Source organism: Mixophyes fleayi, chromosome 5 (genome assembly GCF_038048845.1).
Source record: "Mixophyes fleayi isolate aMixFle1 chromosome 5, aMixFle1.hap1, whole genome shotgun sequence".
Classification (NCBI taxonomy): Eukaryota; Metazoa; Chordata; class Amphibia; order Anura; family Limnodynastidae; genus Mixophyes; species Mixophyes fleayi.
In genome coordinates, this window is record NC_134406.1 from 202,810,414 (window position 1) to 202,832,275 (window position 21,862).

The 21,862-nt window shown below is 40.5% G+C and overlaps 1 protein-coding gene across 1 annotated transcript in view; it reads right to left on the reverse strand.

The window, feature by feature from the left end:
• Positions 1 to 19,561, reverse strand: part of GNAL (G protein subunit alpha L) — a 190,733-nt gene extending 171,172 nt beyond the window's left edge. The window contains exon 1 of the mRNA XM_075213281.1: positions 18,697 to 19,561. Within this exon, the coding sequence (XP_075069382.1) occupies positions 18,697 to 19,222 (526 nt within the window). The 5' untranslated portion in view covers positions 19,223 to 19,561. The remainder of the gene's footprint in view (positions 1 to 18,696) is intronic.
• Between the last annotated feature and the right edge of the window lie 2,301 nt (positions 19,562 to 21,862).

A 21,862-nucleotide genomic window follows, 5' to 3' on the forward strand; every position in this document is an offset into this window, starting at 1 on the left:
TTGTTACTTCTCTTTCTGAATTGTTAGATTCGTAAGGGTTGTATAACTCACATAACAATTGCTCTGCGTTTGAGATTGAGCTGCATTTTATTCGGATTAATTGTATTTTACTGCAGTTTGTCAAAATGGTAGCCTTATTAGGTAATGGATTTAAGAAAAAGAGACACAGATATCATGCTACATTATATATTTTAATACTGTAGGGCATTTTGTGTGCCTTACAATTTAATTCTGGCCACATGCATAACTGGCCAAAATCTGTCAAAGTAAAGAGGTCATCTTCCCACTGCCAATTACCCAATAACGCTGCAGATATCATACCAGAATAAGGCATATTTGCCAACTTTTCCTTTCTCCTCTTGGGGATCTCCTTGAGGGGAGTTGAGCCGCCAACGTTCTACAGTAATACAGTAGTTTCCATAGTAGGGTCATTACTTCATTTTAAATATACAAGAACCTAGTTTTACTGTAGATATGTCTTACCTTACAGTAATTTTAAAAATGCCCCCTGTATTTTGTAACAAACGGTTTATTTCTTAAAAGATTTACTTTGCAAACATTTCATAAATCAAAAGTGTCGAAGTCAAATAATTGGATATGGTCATTTCAAAATATCTATCAATCTGTTTGTCTATGTCTGAAATTATGTGAATAGCACACTACAGCACGGAGGAGCGTAATTAACCACAACACGTGCGAACACTTATACACACATTTACACGTACACGTACACTTGTAATTAGTTCATATTAAAAATAGTTGCAACATAGTTATTTATAAGGAAATGTAGCAGAGTTTATAGTTAAATATTGTAATGTTATATACACTTTATTGAGATCTAAGGTTCAGGTTACAGAAAACACATTGTTTGGTATCATTCTAATTCCCTATTTATTTGCAGACGTCCGGTTCTATCGGCTAAGATATCGCTTCTTGCAAATGCAAGTTATGGATTATAGGGAATAAATGATCAGAATTGTATTGTGTGTGTGTAATGTAAATAGACCAGTTTGAACCAGCTTTCGGCGGGAAGATTAGTTTGCATCTTTTGGAGAGCTGACCCTCACCCTTGGAGGGCATCGTTAGAACTGGCCAATGACCTGCACTACACTGGACCGTCCTGAAGCCTGAGCCTATGGAAACATGCCAAATCATCTGTATTGTTTTCACTGTATCACTGACTGTATATAAGCAGGAGTTCTGGGCCCAACAGACACTCTTCTCAACCACAGACTTCAGGACTGAATGACTGTATGCTGGGTCCAGGGCGCCTGCGTATGTAATTGGCTGTACTTATATTATTGAATTGTTACTCTGCTGCTTTTTGCATTGTGCTTTGGAACCACACAATTTGAAGTGGACAATCGTCATTGGATAGCGACTAGACGTACATAACATAAGGTAATAATAATAATAATAGATAAAGCGGTGCAGTGATTCAGATTTACTCACAAAATGGGTGTATATTACTCTTAAAAAGCGCACGCAAGAATAGTAGTTTCAGACCCTTACTTATATTCACATCAATAGCAAATGTTCCTGGGTTACATCTAATCATCATCATCAGTGTGGGTTTGAATACACTCTACTAAGCAACCAGATACTAACCACACTTTAAAAAAAAATTGTATGGATCTCAGTCCAGATTTCATTACAGTTGATTGAATAAGGTTACGGTTAAAAAAAAGCTATTCTTTACCACTAATCTCTCACCTATTTTGCCAAATTAAAGCTGCCAATACCTTTGAATTAGATTCACAAGATGCATACAATTTAATAAGAATTAGAGAGGGCTAGAAGCAGAAGACAGCTTCCAATAGGCATTATGAACACCTAGTATATCATTTAATCTTTGCAATACCCCAACTGACTTCCAAGACTTTGATCAGTACATAGGCTAAAGTATAGTGGTCTATTTAAACAAAAGTCTAAACTTTTTTTATCTTGTACATTTCTTCTATGTTTGAATGCTAAACACATTTTGCAGAAAATTACCATATCATGGGGAGAAACAGCACGTATTTAGTTTGCCTATATGTTGTTTTTAAAAAATATACTATTTTGTATGAGCAACCTAGGTGTTTTTTTAGAGTATAATTCTAGCATATTTCATGGTATTATATATAATTTTTTATGCTATTCTTATTTAGATTTTGGCGCCCCAGATCAGGGCCGGATTTATCACTAGGCAACCTAGGCAATTGCCTAGGGCCCAGCGGTCCCCAGAGGGCCCTCCCAGGGCTGGCGGTGAGACCACCCTTTAAAAATAGGCTGCTGCTTATGGGCCACTGCTATGTGCTTGCCCCCCAGGGCTAAAATCTGCCAGCCAGCCCCTGAATAGGGGTATATGTTATGATAAAAAACTATAGTGCTATGAATTTTTTCAGGGAGGGGGCCCCAAACCAGTATATTGCCTAGGGCCCCATGAGGTCTAAATCCGGCTCTGCCCCAGATTGTTTATATATATTCTTTTTTTGCTGGGGAGGGGGCATATCTTCCCCATTGGGGAGAGACAAAAAATAAAAGTAATAATACCAAGAGAAAAATTAAGTAGCATCTAGGAATTTAAAGTGTGTTTTGAAATTGGATCCTAGATTTATTGGACTTTTGATGTTAAACAGCCAATCCTGTTGCAGGCCAGATACAATTACCCCCCCCCACTTACATCAACTTTTCTTGGCTGTATCTCCTCTTACCATAAGGTATGGTTCTTTGGCTTTAATCTCCTCATGCGGTCAGTCAATCGAAATCTAGATAGACAAGGATTTCCCTCTCCTACTCCTATGTCTCTTTTCAACCTTCTCTCCACCTATGGTTATTTGTTTTGCTGTGATAAGTAATGTTAGTTTTTCAATTTTTGTGATTGCTCTCCTTTACACAGTTATTGTCAGTTAGCTTCTTATTTGATCTTGTATTTTGCTAATGTCCTCTTCCCTTGTGGGATTAAGAGTTAAGGCTGGGTACACACTACATTGTTTTCATCCGATTATCGGGCCAAATCAGATGATACACGACTGATTGGCCCGGTATCACAGTAGTGTGTACGAGGAATGATTATCGTTCCTAAGCCCATTATATCGTTGATGGAGATTTTTAAACTGAACTAAAAATCTCACTCAATGATGAAACAATGTTGTTCCAATTCTGCAGCATGCATGCACTCTGCAGAATTGGAACAACAATTTAGTATAATGTAGGAAGCAGCACTGTAACTTACCTTTCCACCGTTACCCATATAGAGCCTGAATTGGAGATCTGGCAGCGGATGCAGGAAGCCGGGCAGGAGCATCTGCTGTGGTTCCTGTGTGAGAGAACAGAGTGTACCCCACAATGCATAGTTGCCATGACTTCACAGGAGGCCCAGTCACATGCGGCAGCTCTGCTGCCAGTACAGGACACTGCTGCTCAACAGTCCGGGAGACTGTGCGCAAGGTGCGAGAGGTGCTGCTGGACGAAATTCTTCCTGTGCAGCATATACACTGATCTGCCTGGAGTCCTACAAAAAGCTGCTGCACTTCCCTTACAGATATTAAGGACAGGGAACTGACACTATTATTGGTTCCATCATAGAGCAGCGTTTCCTAAACCCAGTGCTCAAGTACCCCTAACAGTGCAGGCTTCCCAGTTCACAAGAGAAATAATTAGTACCAGCTGTGGATCTTTCAAAATGTGTCAGTCAGTAATGACTACACCTGTGCTCCAGGAAAGAGATATGGAAAACCTGCACTGTTAGGGGTCCCTGAGGACTGGACTTGGGAAACACTGTCATAGAGGCTCTGTATTTGGCAGAGTAAAGCAAAGTTCTTAGGATAAGCGCAGGAAAACCACAGACTTGTCTGTGTTTTCAGATCTTATATAAGGGAAATGTTCTGTCGACTTCTAAATAATACCCACATTAAAAGGCAGAGGTATTCTTTATTACTAGACAGTAGGATGTGAGAGAGTAGCACATACAGCGAGGCAGAGAGGAGTCCATGAGTTGCAGCCGATAGTTATGACAGATAAAGAGCACAGATACTGTGCAGACATTAATCGGTATGCTGATCGGAACTTTCCCCCCCTGTTGTTGGTTAAATCTCTAATCATTATAATTTTCTTGTAGTGTGTACCCAGCCTTAAATTGTGATGTGTTCCAAAACTGCAATAAAAATTGTAAGAGCCAGCCAAACACAAACTTACCCTGCCACTAGTCCAGAGCGCCAGGGCAACAGTGTCCAATCTGGCCACACACACAGGATGTGGTCATCTTCGATGCATTTACAAACATCAATTTCAATAGGGTCATTATTGGGCTTGACTATCATTGTTCTAGCCCTATAAGCTACATTATTGAACCAATTGTCTGAAACCAGCTGTGATATTGCAGCATGTGTGTCTAGCAAAAGCAAAAGATTCAAAATAGGACTCCATGCAAGACTTTCTATCCTTTCCTCAGCTCCTTGTCCCCAAATATCATATACAGAGATATAGCTACCAACAGACTACGAGATAATGATTAAAGTCTGTATTTATGACCTCATTAAGATATAAATTTGGCTATCTTAAGTGGCTGACATACAAATCCCCACATTAACAAATGATGGTCTGAACCCCTCCCCCCCCCCCCTTTCCACAATTCAGAGAAGATAAAAGTCTGAAAATGCATGTGACCTTCCAGAGCCAATCAGAAGCTAGTACTGAATAATGTATTGTATTTTATTAAACTGTAAACACTTACTACCTGAGAATAGTGGGAAACAGTTTTATGGATGAAATAAAATGTTTATTAGTTCTTATACAGAAATCTAGGATAAGGGGAGACCTAGGGAAACATTAACACATATGCAGTTCATGACTAATCCAGCAACAGTTTGGTTTGATGAGTCTTCCAACACGACTTTCCATGTTTCTCAACTGAATAAATGCACATTATATATTACACACACATTTTAGTTAAATGCTAGGGTCTCTTGATTTTACAGAATCATCTCTTGGTACCAGCTCTGGGTTCCTTCACCATCCTGAATGAGACTTGTCGGTGAAATCTTTGTTACAGCAGTAATTGGGTCAGTGTTCCTACCACAGCCCTGCTGGAACATATGACTGCACAGCATCAACCTACTTCAAGGCTCCTAATAAATAATACATGGACTCAAGTGGAGAGTGAAGTGCAGCCCAGATCCTGTGTACATTTTACAGACAGGGCTGTATTTACCAAGCAGCGCTTACATTTTATTACAGACTTCATTAAATAGAAGCTCATCACCTCATAATTTATGGGGAGATTTCATATGAAAGCCACCCCCATGTTTGGCAAAACTTAGATAGATAAGACCCCAGAAGTTAATATTCTTTAAGCATTTTTGTGTGAATCATTTTTCAGATGATGGGAGAAAAAAATAAAATGAAGGTTTGCTTGGTAAATGTGCAAAACGTGAATCACACACTGCTCAATTACGTTATACTAACTACGTAAAGAAAACCAAGGGTATTTTAAAGGACCAGTAAACCTAAAATACAAGTAGTAACCTTGACAAATATTTATTGTTTCTCACCTATGGTTTTGTTTTGGTTTATTTTCCACACAGATACTCTGGTAGATCAGTCTCTCTGATCTGTGCTTAACCAGTTAGTATGGTGGGATGAAGACATAATGGGCAGCATGGTGGTTTAGTGGTTAGCACTTCGGCCTCACAGCACTGGGGTCATGAGTTTGATTCCTGACCATGGCCTTATCTGTGTGGAGTTTGTATGTTCTGCCCATGTTTGCGTGGGTTTCCTCTAGGGATGAGCGGGCTCGGATTTTAGAAATCATAACACCCCGGAACAGTGCCGATCCGAGCCTAATCCGAGCACTGTTCGGGTATTCCCGCCAATCGCAAAACTCAAAACCAGGCAAAACGTCATAATCCCGCCATCGGATCTCGCGAGATCCGGATTCATATTAGTCCCCGCTTGCCGCCGCCATCTTCACTCGGGCATTGATCAGTGAAGAGGGAGGGTGTGTTAGTGGTGTCCTCTGTCCTGCTCAGTCCAGTGGTGGTGTCCTGTGCTCTGTCCAGTGGTGCTGTCCTGTGCTCTGTCCTGCTCAGTCCAGTGATGGTGCTGCCATAATTCCAGTGGTGCTGTCCTGTGTCCAGTCCAGTGGTACTGCTATATAACCAAGTTCACTGATCCTGCAGTATAAGTCCAGTGGTACTGATATATAACTAAGTTCACTGATCCTGCAGTATAAGTCCAGTCCAGCCCCTGTACAAACTGGCTCTATTTTACCTCCAGTGTCTACTCCGAAAGAGTTTTTAGTGCAGCGGGGAACCTGGTCAGTGAGCGGCGAAGGAGGTTGCTTCCGCAAAATGTGGAGAAGATGATGTTCATCAAAAAGAATTATCAATTCTTCAATGAAGACCAGCAATGGCCTCCAGAGACTACAGAGGGACCTGTCATTGTGGAGTCCAGCAGGGACGAATTGATAATGTGTGAGGATGAGGAAGTACACACTGAAGGGGGCGAGGAATCAGAGGAGGAGGATGAGGACGACATCTTGCCTTAGTAGAGCCAGTTTACTTTGTACAGGGAGAGATGAATTGCTTTTTTTGTGTCGGGGCACAAACAAACCAATCATTTCAGCCACAGTAGTTTGGTAGGCCCTGTCGCTGAAATGATTGGTTTGTTAAAGTGCGCATGTCCTATTTCACCAACATAAGGGTGGGTGGGAGGGCCCAAGGACAATTCCATCTTGCACCTCTTTTTTTGGCATTATGTGCTCTTTGGGGCCTAGTTTTTCAAACTGCCATCCTGTCTGCCACTGCAGTGCCACTCCTAGATGGGCCACGTGTTTGTGTCGCCCACTTGTGTCGCTTAGCTTAGTCATCCAGCTACCTCGGTGCAACCTTTTGGCCTAAAAACAATATTGTGAGGTGTGAGGTGTTCAGAATAGACTGGAAATGAGTGACAATGAATGTTATTGAGGTTAATAATAGCGTAGGAGTGAAAACCAGCCAAAAAACAGGATTTTAGTAGTTTTTATGCCTTAAAAAAAAAAAAAAAAAAAAAAATCAGAACCCAAAACCTTGAGGGGGGTGTTTTGGCAGAACCCATTAGAACCCAAAACCTTAAGGTAATCAGAACCCAAAACCCAAAACACGAAAACACAAAAAGTGGCCGGTGCACATCCCTAGTTTCCTCTGGGTGCTCTGGTTATATATTTATAATGTATTGAAGTGAACAATAAAAGCAGTGCGAGTATTGAAATGTTTTCTGTATCCACATCTATTCCTTAAAAGATTGACTCATAACATGTAAGGTCATGGAAAATATAGAACACAACTCGATAAGCTTTGTTTTTATATTTTATCTTTAGTTTGTTCATTTTAAAAACCTTTATCAGCAATGATTTTCTCTTCCGCTGCTGTGATTGCACATGCTTATTGAGTGTGATCCAAAGACATTACACATGCACCTGCTAGTAATTTATTAAATAAACAAACTCTGGACTCTAATCCGCAGAGTGCCAAAAATAGACTACAACACTGCAACTAACCATCACATTACTAAATAACCTAGTTTCGTCTTAGAGACTTTCCCATCCTCCCATCTGTTCTCAAAATAGTCTGTTTGCTGTTTTTTTCATAGTGAGGGAGAAGTCATTGTGTTTCCATTATTCCCAAGGGACAGGCAAAGAGGTTCCTACTGAGTGACCTTACCATCTATTTTGCCTGCATTCTAAAGTAAAATATCATACTTTAATAATAGGTATCATTCCCTACACAACTGGTAATCAAATCATTTGATTAGAGACCACAACCTTAAAAAAAACTAAAGAATATTGAAAGGGGCAACTCTCACAAAATGGTAATGAGATTGACTAGTTGCATAGTAATAATTATCATTCCTGCTAATAACTATATCACCCACCTCAACCTCTCTGTTGTTGGATCTCAGTGGAACTTTAAATCAGATAACTTCAACTGTGGTATTGGCTAACAGAAATGTGAGACTTACAGACTGTAAGCTGTCCAACCAAACTGATAATAGGTTTTGGTTTCAGCATTATGTATTGCTAAATAAATATACTAAAGGGGTTTCTTTTTTTTTAGCTCAGAAAGATGATAACTTCTCGTTTCTACAATCTTCCAACAGAAGTTGGGCTAATGACACGTACACATTAGATATTAAGGGAAAGTTCTCAATAAAAGGGCCTATAACTTCAATAATGTTACGTGCATCACTGTGCCTCAAACAGGGGAATATAATGTTTATTTTAGACTTTGATTTACCACTATGTGCAGAGTAAGATCAAACTGGCTAGCCAAAAGCATTTGAACAATGCAAGTTCACAACTATCGGTTAACTTGCGGTTTTACACATACGCGTCAAAAGCACTTAGAGGGGCAGGTAGCATTCATAAAACTGCAATGCTCCTGAATAAGTCTGTATAGGGTCATAGTAACTAATGAATCCCAGTTTCATGCTAGCTCAACCCATGAATTTGATACGGGTAGTTAAGAGGCCGTAGGTAGCTATATCTGCCACCACCTTGTCTGCTCTATGCCATATTCTCAGACATTTCTTGTCCAGATTATGCTCACAATGATGTCACATCCTGCCATAATGATGTGACATCTAGCCCTTATCCCAAGCTATTACATTATGAGATTATCACATCTCACGAGAGGATAAGAGGCACTGGAAGAAAATAAAGGGAAGAGAGAGGTGAAAGTATACTAAATAGTGAGCCCTGCAAGATTACCTAGTTTCTGTGATGCTGCTAGTAAGTTAAGTCCTATAACAATAGTACTAGAAAATGTTTAAATCCCCTCTCTCCTAGCCAGGTCATATCTAACAATAAGAAAAAAAATGATTGCTGGAAGTATCATAAGCTATACTGTTCAAATGATCAGCATACGAAGCACAGCCTCTGCCCAACATATTATACAGCGACATCAGTGCCCCGAAAATTATTACACCAGCTTGTGTTACTGAAAAATAATTGTTCTTGACACCCTGGACAGCGAGCACCAGGTTAATAGAACACAACAAATGATATGACGACAATAAAGAATAATGATAAGGGATCCATAAGATTTCTGCCCATTATACTAGTAGAATATAAGTAATTAAATAATACACAAAACACACATTTATAGAAAAGTTTAAATAAATAAAACACTTCCCAATATCCATATTCTCCACTTTACTAGATAAAAATAAAAAAATTTGAACAAATGCAATTCAAATGGAAAATTACATTTTATAATCCAATCTATTTGTAACATACAAGAGTTAGAATAAAACATATTACATGATACTGGGCACACACATAACAAATCCACCCAGTAAAATCGAATGTTTCACATCAGGTTTTACTATGCAGTCTGGCTTGAAAAACTGTGTTTTGCTCCAAACCGCATGCAGTTGGGAGGTTTTAAATCAGCATGTAAATGCGATTTAATCCATTCTATGCCTTTTACAACCATATGTGATGACTGCGTGATTTGAAGCAGTCTCCAGTGCAGGAAAAAAAGGTGGAGAGCACAGAGGAAGGGACTTTCATTGGTCTCCAGGAAACAGTTTTTAGTTGCCAGTGTGCGCTGGTTTACCAAATTGTTACATTCAGAATAGTCTAGATTCTAGAAAAACATGTCCGTGTTATGGTCAAAATGTATGTATACATGTATAGAGTGGAGTGCCTCCTAAAAAGGAAAAAAAAAGGAAAAAAAAAACACTAACTCAATTCTAACATAATTATACAATAACAATTAAGACCATTATGCTTTATTGCCCTTTAAGTGTTCTATTTGTTTTACATGGAAAGAAAGTACATTTTTTATAAAATTCCCAAACTTCACATAACATGTTCACTTTCTTTGTAGAAATAGTCCATTTATTGGTAGAGTTTGTACATGGGGAGAAAGAGCTATGTGGTTAAAAGTAATGTCACGCAGGGCTACAAAACAACATTTTGTAACTAATCAAATGTTGCGTTTAATTGTTGCATTATCCTCTCATAATATTCTATGTAGATTCTGGGCTCCTTTTACATACACTGTGCAGCTGTACACAGACCAAAATGCTGCGGTTTTGTAGCCCTTTGTGAGATTACCCTTAGTTTAGGCCATAAAGTTGCATGCTGTGCACTGTGATCTATTCATATACCAATGCTTCATTGATTATGTTAATAATCATAAACAATAAAACTATATATAAAAAAAGGATATAATAAAATATGAGGCAAAGATATATTTTTGCCTCATACAATTAAAATATAACAAAAATAAATAAATATTTTGCTAGCATGGTATATATGAAATAATGTACCCGCACTACTGTAAACTATAAGTCACCAAGGAATTCTGTAACTACATAGATCACAGAGGAGCAACGTGAAAGAGGGGCGGCCCTCCAGCCTTTAAAGGGGCCACACAGAGGAAGGAGGGGGAGCACAGTGTCAGCCGACCTCCCTGCACTGTGTTGAGGAAGTCACATGACATGGAAGTCAGCTGCCCCTGTTCTAATAAGATCTGGAGCAGCCAGCTGGAGGTCTGCAGGTCAAATCAGCCCTCTGCCGATATACAAAAACCTATAGCAGATATTTGATTGGATTTTCAAAGCTGTACTAGCGAAATACAAGTTGTTTGGCTGCTATGGACAACACTGCATATTCTGCAGTTCGCTGTGCATTAGTTTTAAATGTCACACAGTGGATACCAACAAAAATCAGTATGTACACTGTGCTTCGACAGACGGTAAGGCAACTGAATTTTATAAAGAGGGAAGTCAAATTCAAACTATCCGATTTCTTCCGAGATAAAAAGCAATCATTGTCCTGTATTAGCACTTGGGGTTTTTTTGTGATTTGTTTTGACACATGGAACTAGGTTAAACATTAACTTCTTACAAAGTGAACCATTTATGGTCTGTAGTCTGAAAAGCAGGCAAAAGAAAAAGGCCATGCTTTTTAGTGTACGTGTGAAAAGGAGCAGAAAAACCCACAACAATATAGTGTGTGTGTGTGTGTGTGTGTGTGTGTGTGTGTGTGTGTGTGTGTGTGTGTGTGTGTGTGTGTGTGTGTGTGTGTGTGTGTAAGGTTATTGTTTTATAGATCATGTTTATATCATCCAAATATGTTGGCAAAATGGCAGATTTTTATTTATTTTAAACATACTCCAATTCTTGTCCACTATGCTACAGATGGACTGCAGTAGAATTTATATTTGAACATGCACTAGTGTTTGTAAATGCAAAACAACTTTCAACAGGAAAACACTGCATTCAATCATTTACTCAGGGTACACTAGTATGTGGGTCTAAATATAAGATGCAAACAAAAAAATTAACCACACAAATATTCAAAACCTACATGTAGGTGCAAGGGTGAATAAAACAATGTGAAATTAAGAAACCATTACCTTTTAATAGACCACCAGATATAAAATGCAAGTTTGTTTTTTTATTTTCTTGTAAAGAGCTACTAATAACAATCACAGATATAAAATATAGTTTTAGAGAATTGAAGATATTTGAGATCCAACAAGCCAGAAAACCAGATGAGCTAACAGGATAGTAGCAGGGAGTGAGTACTCCCAGATTAACTTTGAGATTCAGTAGTACATCCCAAGGCCAGCAGATGTGTTCAAACTTCTCAACAATCCTGTATTACAACGCTCAGGCCAAACTAACACCTAATATTTCCCAAGTTTTCACGTGAGTGTTACAAGTTATTTTTTATATCACACGTTTATCAAAAATGTATTATTTTTAATGGCCAGGGAAGATGTACACCTATGGAGAGGTGCAGTATTTACCTACAAAGGGGCTGATGCAGAGTGAGTTCAACGCCAGTTTGTCTAGGGTATTTTGCGTGATTTCCTCTGTGCATGCAAATTTGTGTGATTTTGGCACTTGCGCAAACCTTCGCCTGGAGAGGCGGGATGGTGGAGGGAGGAACGGGGACTAACTTAAGCCAAGCACAGTAAGGGTGTTTTCACGCAATTGCAAACAGATGCAAACCTGGACTCAGACACCTAAACACCTGAGAACGCTGAATCATTTGCAGGTGGTCAGCAGCAGGTGCAAATAGTGAATGATGATGACAGCCGCCATCACTAGCAAACTCATTGTGCTTTGCGGTTCATGAATTGCTCTGCTCATGCGGATACGCACATTCTTCGTTGTTCATGTATATATTATGCTTTTGTGTGGGTGTTTAAGCTATTTTTTTTTCATACAAGAGACGTGGAGTTGTTTCTGCTGTATTAGAGAGCTTTTTAAGTTTTATGGATGCCTAATAGTGAAGGTGTTTGTTGCAAACAAAATAAATGGATAAAAACATGGGCGCAAGTGTAGTGACATATGCTAGCCATACGTGATGTAATTTGTGCCTGCTATTTGGGGCACAAATTATGTGAACTCTGCATCAGCCCCAAAACGTCAACGTTGCACTTTGAAGCGCCATGGCTAAAGGTTTCTGTGGTTGACCCAGACATGTGGAAAACCATTGGTGGAATTTTACCTTGCTTGTGAGATGAAGGCGCAAGAGAAGGTACGATCATCTCGAAATCAACAGTACACAGTTGTGTTACAGATTTTTTTTGTGCGGCAGTATCCTACTTTGGCTATTGATTTTACTCTCTGTACAGAACATCCTGCACTGTCGTTATGCAAATATAATTATACTTAGAAGTTCTCAGAAGTTTTATACACATGTAGCCACGTGAAATACTTAGTAATATAAAGTAATAACAAAAGATACAGGATTATTAAGCAAAACAATGTATGCAGGTAATTATTGTTTTGGTTGCTATTTGAGCTTCACATTGTTGCCAAAATATACAACGTGCATACAATGGCAATAGATATTTTTCCATACGGATTTGACTAGAGCTGGACAGATGTATAAATGGACTATATCCACTACTTGCCTGTAAAATTTAGTTTTCCTTCGATTATCCAGTTACTGTTCAAGAACTGGTTTTTTTTGGTAGACCATTTTCACAATTTTAAGATATATTTCCATTCCAGGTGATCTGTAGTAAGGATAGTTATTATATGGAAGTAGGAGATGGGTGAGGGCCAATTTCTTTACTTGTGTTCAACTCTAGGCTCATCAGAAACCATAAAAACACCAATTAGGGCATAAAAAGATACATTTCTACAGCCCAGCCCAAAACATGTATAGACGCTGAAGATCTTGAAACGCACTCTTCATGAAAATATTTGACATTACCCAAGTGTGCCTAATACATTAAAAATGAGGGCATTCATCACATCTTTGTTTATATTTAAAACAAGCTGCAGTATATGTAAAGCTATTGACAGCAAAACTCATCACCGTGTAACACACTGTAGACTTAGGTAGCACAAAACAGGACGAACCCACAACAAATTTTATACAAAGGTAATGGCTGTGGCTGTAATGGATATTCCCACACAAATGTATTTTGTCCATCATGGACTATTTGCAGTGTTTTTCCACTACGGACAGGCCGTTTTCGTTATGTGTACGTCACCCACCAGGAAGAAGCCACTAACGGTTGTTTTCTACTCTAAATAACCCCCCCACTCCTGTCCTGTGTGTTGGTTCCTATTAAGTGATAGTGTCAGCGACAGCAGGAGTAGACTCCCTCCTTTCCCTTGATAAGGAGAGAGGCTCGATCTCAAACTACTTCTCAAGGAACTCCTGCCATCAGACTGAGGGGAAAAAGTAGCTTAGTCACTGAGTTGGGAGTGTCACGAAAAACTCCCAAAAATAAGAAAAAGTAAACATTTTAATGTATAAAACAAAACTACTTAATATATAATAGGTCTCGAAACGTTGTGAGAAAAAGAAGGCAGCTCCCCAGCCATTTCAAACATTACTTTGGAGACTAGTTTTAAATTCCCTGTGTTTACCAATATCTCCCAATTGTTCACTCTACGCACTTCCCCTTCTCATAAATTAGTGCATTTTGTAGGATTGTGGGTTGTTGTTTTTTTTTATAGGTCTATGAAATAACATATTTCATTGACTGTAACCCTATGCCCACACATGTTGGGTTTTAAAAATGCCAGATGATCTGTTGCGGAACACTGTTAGAAGAGCCTGAGCCACATATTTGCGTTTACACCCTGTCAAAAGTTACCACTCTTCCCTTGGAATGAAATATTTTGTTTCATGGTCCATCTAGCTGCTTCACATTTGTACCTAGCAATTGTGTATTTAGTATTTTGCCTGCTTGGAAAAAAAATTAATACAGTTTGAGTGCCCCTGAGCTACTTCACAAATTAAGTACATATATTTTAACTTATATAAATGTACCTCATAGTATTGAATGTGAGTATATAGAGCCTTGTGAATGCTAAGAAGTGATATGTTATACAGGTATTCCTCACTTAACGACCGACCTATTTAGCGACCATTCGGACTTACGACCCGTTGTTACGTCCGGCTCCGCCGCTCGCAATAGGGGAAATTAATGACCTGTGCCCTTGCGATGGATTTATGAAGAAAAGAAAAAAAATTACTAAACAAACCACACTAAAAGAATACTTCCCGAAACCTACACCTAGGACCTCCACTCATACATCTACATGTCCTTAGAAATCCTTGCTGTGATCTCCCTGGGCCCTCTTTGTTATACAGTACTGTACTGTAATTGTTGCTGTACTTTACTGTACCAATGTTTCTTTTATGTTATGCAGTTATGCAAAGTAAAGCAAACTTCAAAATACAATTTTATTTTGTCCATTTCTTTATTCAGAATCAATATAAATGATTACAATACATGTAGGTGTATATTACAGTACTGTACTCGCTTAACGATCTAGTCGTTGAAACGGAACTAGGTCGTTAAGTGAGGAATACCTGTATATAAAGAACTTGTGCTTCTGGATGGATTCTTTATTGCATGTTCAGAAAAGAGATAACTACATTATGTTGTGTGTAATTATACTATTCAAGCAATTTAGAACATAAATTAAGAACATATCTTTTTGTGGTCATATTCCACCCCCTAAAATTAATTATGTCCAATCACAGTACAAACCTAGAGACACATACAGCAGTTACAATACACACCTTGTCCCCCTCACACACCTGAAGAACAGACCTTTGTGAACTATGAAACAAACAATCCCCTACAACATACTCCATCATAAATGGATATGAGGGGGTGGAGAGAAGAGAGAGGCTGACGTATCTGGGGTGAAATGGGGGAGCTATTTTGGATGGTACAGGGTAGGCAAATAGAGATACAGTGTTCTCCCCAGCACCTATTTCCCAGCTGCTTCACCCGGCTGTTTTTACTTGCCACCCAACTCTTGGAGCCAAATGGAGTCCTATTATAATATAATAAACCATTGGGTCTCCTATTAGAAGAGGCACTATATAAGCACTGCAGCCAACAGTGTGTGTTAAACCACTGGCCACCAGTCCTAGCAGGTGTGGACAATAACCACCAACATTTTTCAATATTGCTGCCAAGTATTACAACTGCCCCCACAGGGCTGCTTCTTTATGCCACCCGGCTTTTAAAATTTTCTGGGGAAAACACTGGAGATAATAGGGATGGAGGAAAAGGGGTAGAAAGGGCAGGTGGAACGTGAGGAAGGAATTGTCTTACAGTGGGCAGGGTAGGCAATTGTCAAAAGGTGAATTTTGAGGGTGTATTTGAGTGTCTTGGATTGGAAGTGTGAGGTGGTGATAGGTGAGGAGGAGAGGTGAAGGTCACTGACAAAGTGTAGTGGGCAAGTATGAGAGTATTCTTGACAAGGTCGGAGATGTAGAAGGGGGTGTTAAGGGGGGCTTCATAAGCAACTTGAATTGTATTTTGTTGAGATTGGGGAGCCATGTAGATCTTTGCAGAGAGGCACAGTGGAAAAGGAACGTCGGGAGAGGAAAGTCAGTCACAACACTGTATTCAGGACAGACATTTCATCATCCTTTCCTTGCTATGTATTACAATTACCCAGGACACATCTGTCCATGTCTCCTGCCTCTGTTCCACAGACTCCTTGTGGGTTTCTCCAATTGTCCCTTCCACAACTCCAATTAATAAGATGTGCTGCCCCTTACATTCTCTGTGCCCTGCTTAAGACACATCAACACCTGCTTCTGGGCTCTTTATCCTGTTACAGCTCAAGTCTACAAACCAATCCACCTGTTAGTAAGGGTATTAACATGGAGCCGCTGTCAAGAGGTAGGTAGTGGCTGTAAAAGGAAAGAAGGTTCTATGGCCACTAATGTAAGCGCAGGAAAGAAGGACTGTGGGTAAGTGCAATAGTCTGTGTGTGGAGTACCATGGTGTACATGTGCAAGGTACCCTTGTGAGTGACATAGTGAGTAAGCGAAATGCCGTTGCGTGTGTACGAGAGAGGGAGTTGTCATTACACTAATGTGCACTTCCAAGTGAACTTCAGTCAATTGAAGCTCACTATTAAGCACAAAGTTAAGCTCTTATCTAATTACATCACTAAGTTAAATACCTTCTGTAACAGCTGGCACTATTTCCATAACTCCTTACACTCACAACCATATACACATCATTCCAATTAGGACCAATACCACGCACACTAACCACAATGCATTTAACCTGCAAACCAATACAATGAGATCAAATTGTCCTCTGCAGTAACCCAACCACTAGTCATCACACTTTGTCACTGGCCATGCTCTAAACCTCTCTATCAACCACTGCACCACTTTCAGCTATGCTGATTCAAACCTTTATTCATCTACACATTTAAATCTTACTTCAATATTGTGACTAGTTTTCCTGTTGCTAGATTTTGATATAGTACATACTGTTGTATACATAAACAAATGTGAGATGACCTCCGTTTTAATGAATCAGGCACACTTAGATCAAACATATTAACTCATGAAGGTATTTCAGGGCGATTTGCAGTGTACTCCCACTTTTTGCCATAGGAAATCTGTTTTAGCTAGCCACACACTGGCCAATCCTGCCATTCAGATATGGCAGCCTGCAACAGGATCACTTTCCAGTATGGTCACACAATGGTCAAATTGGACAAAGTATAATCAAGTAGTTGGACCACTTCTGAAACCTGTTACGTTGGTCAGAAGATGACGGCATACATTAGCTGGTAGAAGTAATCATACCAGAACTTAAATGAAAAAATAATAATAATAAAAAAAAAGTCAGCTCTCAAAAGCCAGTAGAATTATTACGTACACCTCTGAAAGGGAAGTGTGTTACAAGCCATCAGTACAATTCAGGAAAGTACATAGTGAAAATAAGTTTTAAAAGATTGTTAAATCATATGGCAGCCGTACAATATGATCCCTAGTTTGAGCCACAAAATTCTGACTCATAAATATATTAACACTAGATACTGCACAAAACAGTAAGAACAGCAACTCTATATTTAGAAAGCAAGGACAGCGAAGAAAAGTTCTTCCCAAAATCTTTTTTTTAAATCATACAAAGTCAAGTCATATTTTTGAACATGGTCTACAAAGATATTAAACTAAACGTGGCTTAGGCTTTTCCGTTTAAAAAAAAGAACCTTGCAATGCTGCTTAGCATTCATATAATATGTTATTTGGTTGTGTTGTTTTTCTTACTTGAAAAATCGTATCCAATACTCAGGGGCAAAGTGAACCTTTAATTCCATCACTTACACACGGTGGATGGAGCCATTTTGTAGGTTGAACATGAGAAAGTAGAAGGAAAACAAAAAAAAAAAGGAAAAAAGTGGAGTCAGCCTCTCAGCATTAGAATACTGCCTGCAGGTAGTGTCAGAGAATGCCGATATAGGACACACATAGGAGAGATGTAGTGTCACAAGCTCAGGCCTTAATTAGCCGCTTGCTGGACCACATACAGTACCTGGCCTTTTCTCTCCTAAGAGAAATTGTACGTGTATAGTGAAAGCAAAGTACAATGATACATCCCTGAGGATCATATTACTGCAGATTTATCAATTACAGACTCACCTTTCTATTTCCCTGATGCAAGGCTGTGGGAATTAACAATGAAATAAACAGCAAAAACATGAACCTTAATTTTTATTTAGCATGTAGGCTAAACAATAATCTGAGTGTTCTTTTAAGTTAGTAAGAGGGAAATGAAATGATAAAGTCTAACAAACTATTACAACTGAGCCAGTCGGAGGGTTTTGTTTTTGTTTTGCAGTCTCAGGCAGGTGTTATTTCTAGGAGTAAATATATTTATAGTACCAAGATTCACTGCCTATCAAGTCTCTGATGATTAAGTCAACAACGCCTCCGATTGCTGCCCATGTTCCACCCCCTTGACTGCTGCTTGGGTGGGGTATTACAAGCAACATGATCATATATATTGCACGCAACTACCATATCATAAGGAAATGTACAACACACACAGAATTACAGTATATATTTAAGCACATACATTCTGCATTTATAATATGGCCATTTCTTGCTATCAAACTTACATATCTCATCAATATATACATACACTATAATCCCTTGGTCATCAGATCTGATGCTAAGGGCCCAGACCTCAAGGAGAAGGACAGTAAACATAGCCTTCTACAACAGATTGTAAAAGAAGAGTGTACACTGACTGCATCAGTTTAAGGGCCCTTCTGGCAATACAGATGATGTACAATTAAATACACAGAAAGGCTCAAGGGCAATATAAAGCGTATAAGGTCCAGCTGTAAGTGTATCTGTGCCAACTATAAGAAGATGCTATATAATAAGATTTTTAAACCCCCCTCCAGGAGTCTTACCTAGCAGCAGCAGTCTGTGCGTCTGCTTGTATTCCCTTTTCTGCTCCTTTAGTACCCGATCTATGCTCTTGCTCACTTTTTTGGCCTCCTTCTCTGCCTCCTTCTCCTCCAACCGGAGTTTGTCCCATCCTTTCTGCAGTGGATACTGCTGGTGCATTTGATGCTGCTGTGGCTGTTGCACTTTGCTTGGTTTGTGCTGCTGCTGCTTGCTCTCCCCGGTGCTGCTGCTGCTGCCTCCCCCATTCTGTAGCAATAGCAGTAGCCCATCCGGACTGTCCCCTCTACCGGGCTTGCACTGGTCCCCTCGGCGTGGCTGCCCATCCCTGCACTGGGCATGAGGCTGCTGCTGTGCCGTATCCCCTGTAGATGCTCCCGGCCGCTGCAAATCCCCATGCCGCAGGTCCCCGGCTCGCAGAGGCACTGACAGCTCCGGGGGCTGCTCTGTATCCGAGTTAGTGGCAGCATTGGAGATGGAGCCGCTGGGATCACCGAACAGCCGCGGCCGGAGGCTGTAACATAGCCCCATGGCTCCGGCAACCTACACGTGCTGTGCCCTGGTGATGATAGCCAGATATCCTTTAATGCTAGCAGATCGGGGGCGAGCAGGGATAGGCAAATGGACGCACCCCAGAATCCTGATGATATAACAGATGCTATAACAATATCAGTGTACAGTGATGATCAGCTGAATGGAGTTTAGCTCTTCATTATCCAGCCGGGAATCCCAGGAGCAAGGTTAGCAACTGAGCGTGAGGCGAGAATCCGCTCACACTCCCAACGTGCCATTTTGCATTTTCTCTAGTCGGCTGGTGCACACATCTACACACGCAACACCCGCTGGAGGGATCACCTGACACTCACACACAGCTCTCTACTAGTGGACTCAGCAAACCGGTCCACCTTACCGTAAAAACTGCAGTGTGCGCATCCAATCCCGAGCCAGCGTGTGCAAAGCCCGGTCTGGGCGCCGCTTTACTATGGAATAGATCCGTTTTACTATGCTCGCTCTCTCCACCATTCTGTACATAGGTAGATTCTACTATTAGACAATGTTTTATTAGCTACTGTATCAATATGTAATACAGTGAAACTAATAAAATATGTTTTTTTCTATTTTTTATCAAGAAGTAGTACACATGTAATACACATTTACAAAAAAAGGCAGTTGGACGAGGTAGTTTGCTTACTGTTTTATGAATTTCATATGTGGGACACATTTTCACAGAAATATGGCAGTGCTGCATAAGTTATAGCTGAAAAAAGTTTTTAATCATATTTTCTTTTTTTCTTTTTGTCACAACCTCATAAGAAAAATGCTATTTGAATTTTTCTCAATGTTCTTGCACTGAAGCTAATCACAGATGTTATGGGGTCTATGTATTAAACTGCAATCAGCCATTAAAATGGAGAATATTTTCCGTGGGATCCAGCCTCTCCGGCTTCGCTGGATCCCTCACACATGGAAGTGTTAGTGTATGCACATAGCACTTCCTCCATTCACCTGCAGAGCTAGGCTACCGGTAAATAGGAAATACATTCTGCATTAGAGGGGAGACTTCGCCAGGGTTCCCAGAGTAGCCTCAAGCATTGTACATTTCAGCGGTGCATCACTGTGATTTGCAGCATTGATAGGCACCGCATGATTTTAATACATAGGAGCACATTTATCAACACTCGTAAAATATGAAAAATAGTTTTCAATCCTCATCGCATTGATAAGGATTGAACTATTTCTCATATTTATTAAAAAAGCAACACAGGAACAGCAGTTCAGAAAAACTTCTATTCCTGTGAAGTGAAAAACATACTTAGCACTGCCTCTTCGTTCCCGAAGCAGCATGCGATGTACGGGGCTCCTCTTCTGACTCCAGTGTGCATGCGCCAAGTGAAACCCTCGGGCATGCGCACAGACATCTCTGCTCTCTCTCTGCAATTATAGTTGCAGAGAGCGACCGGTGAGTGACAGGGAGGGATCATGTGATCCCTCCACACATGCGCTGTCCAGCTCTGCTCTTCGGAGCAGAACTGACAGCACTGAAATCTTTCAATTATGAAAATGATTATAATGACAAGTTACCGCAAAAAAACTTTTTTCCGGAACTTGTTAGATTGCGGTTGGGAGCAGTCACCATACTGTAGAATAGTGACTGCTCCCAAAAACGAAAAGGTATGCAAAGCAGCAGATATCCACGATATCTGCTGCGATGCACCCTTCTTAATTATGCGGGACACACTCTGGGACCTGGATTTTATGGTAAGTGCACGATAGTGCACCACCACTGTTTGTTAAATATGCCCCATAGACCCCTAAATATTACCTACTACAGCAAGGTGGAAAATGCTCAGTATGGGATACCTAAATAAGAGTTATGTACACTTTAATGTAACATTAATTATTGTTTGCATTTTCTATGTAAGCCCCAAGTGCTGCAAGTAGTTTTAGGGGCATATTCAATTGACGGCGGGATCGCTGAAAATCCTGCGCTCAAAAAATATTACCGTTATTAAGGTAATCCTGCGCGGGAAAACCGTTACTACAGTAATTTACTCGCTGGATTTGAGCTCGACGATCAAAAGCATTGGTCAGCAACAAGCAGCCAATCGCTAGGCTGCCTGTTGCTGTGCAGCAGACAGGAAGCAGGAAGTCTTCACTTCCTGTCTGCTGATGTGAGGAGTGAGGAGCGACGCTGGCCAGCACAGCTACAGGTAAGTGAAGTGGGGACTGCCCTGCATATCTATAGGGAGGAGGGGGGAACTGCCCTGCATATCTATAGGGAGGGGGGGGAACTGCCCTGCATATCTATAGGGAGGGGGGGGGGACTGCCCTGCATATCTATAGGGGGGGGGGACTGCCCTGCATATCTATAGGGGGGGGGGACTGCCCTGCATATCTATAGGGGGGGGGAACTGCCCTGCATATCTATAGGGAGGGGGGGGGGGGAACTGCCCTGCATATCTATAGGGAGGGGAGGGGAACTGCCCTGCATATCTATAGGAAGGGGGGGGGGGGGAACTGCCCTGCATATCTATAGGGAGGGGGGGAAAACTGCCCTGCATATCTATAGGGAGGGGGGGGGGAAACTGCCCTGCATATCTATAGGGAGGGGGGGAACTGCCCTGCATATCTATAGGGAGGGGGGGAACTGCCCTGCATATCTATAGGGAG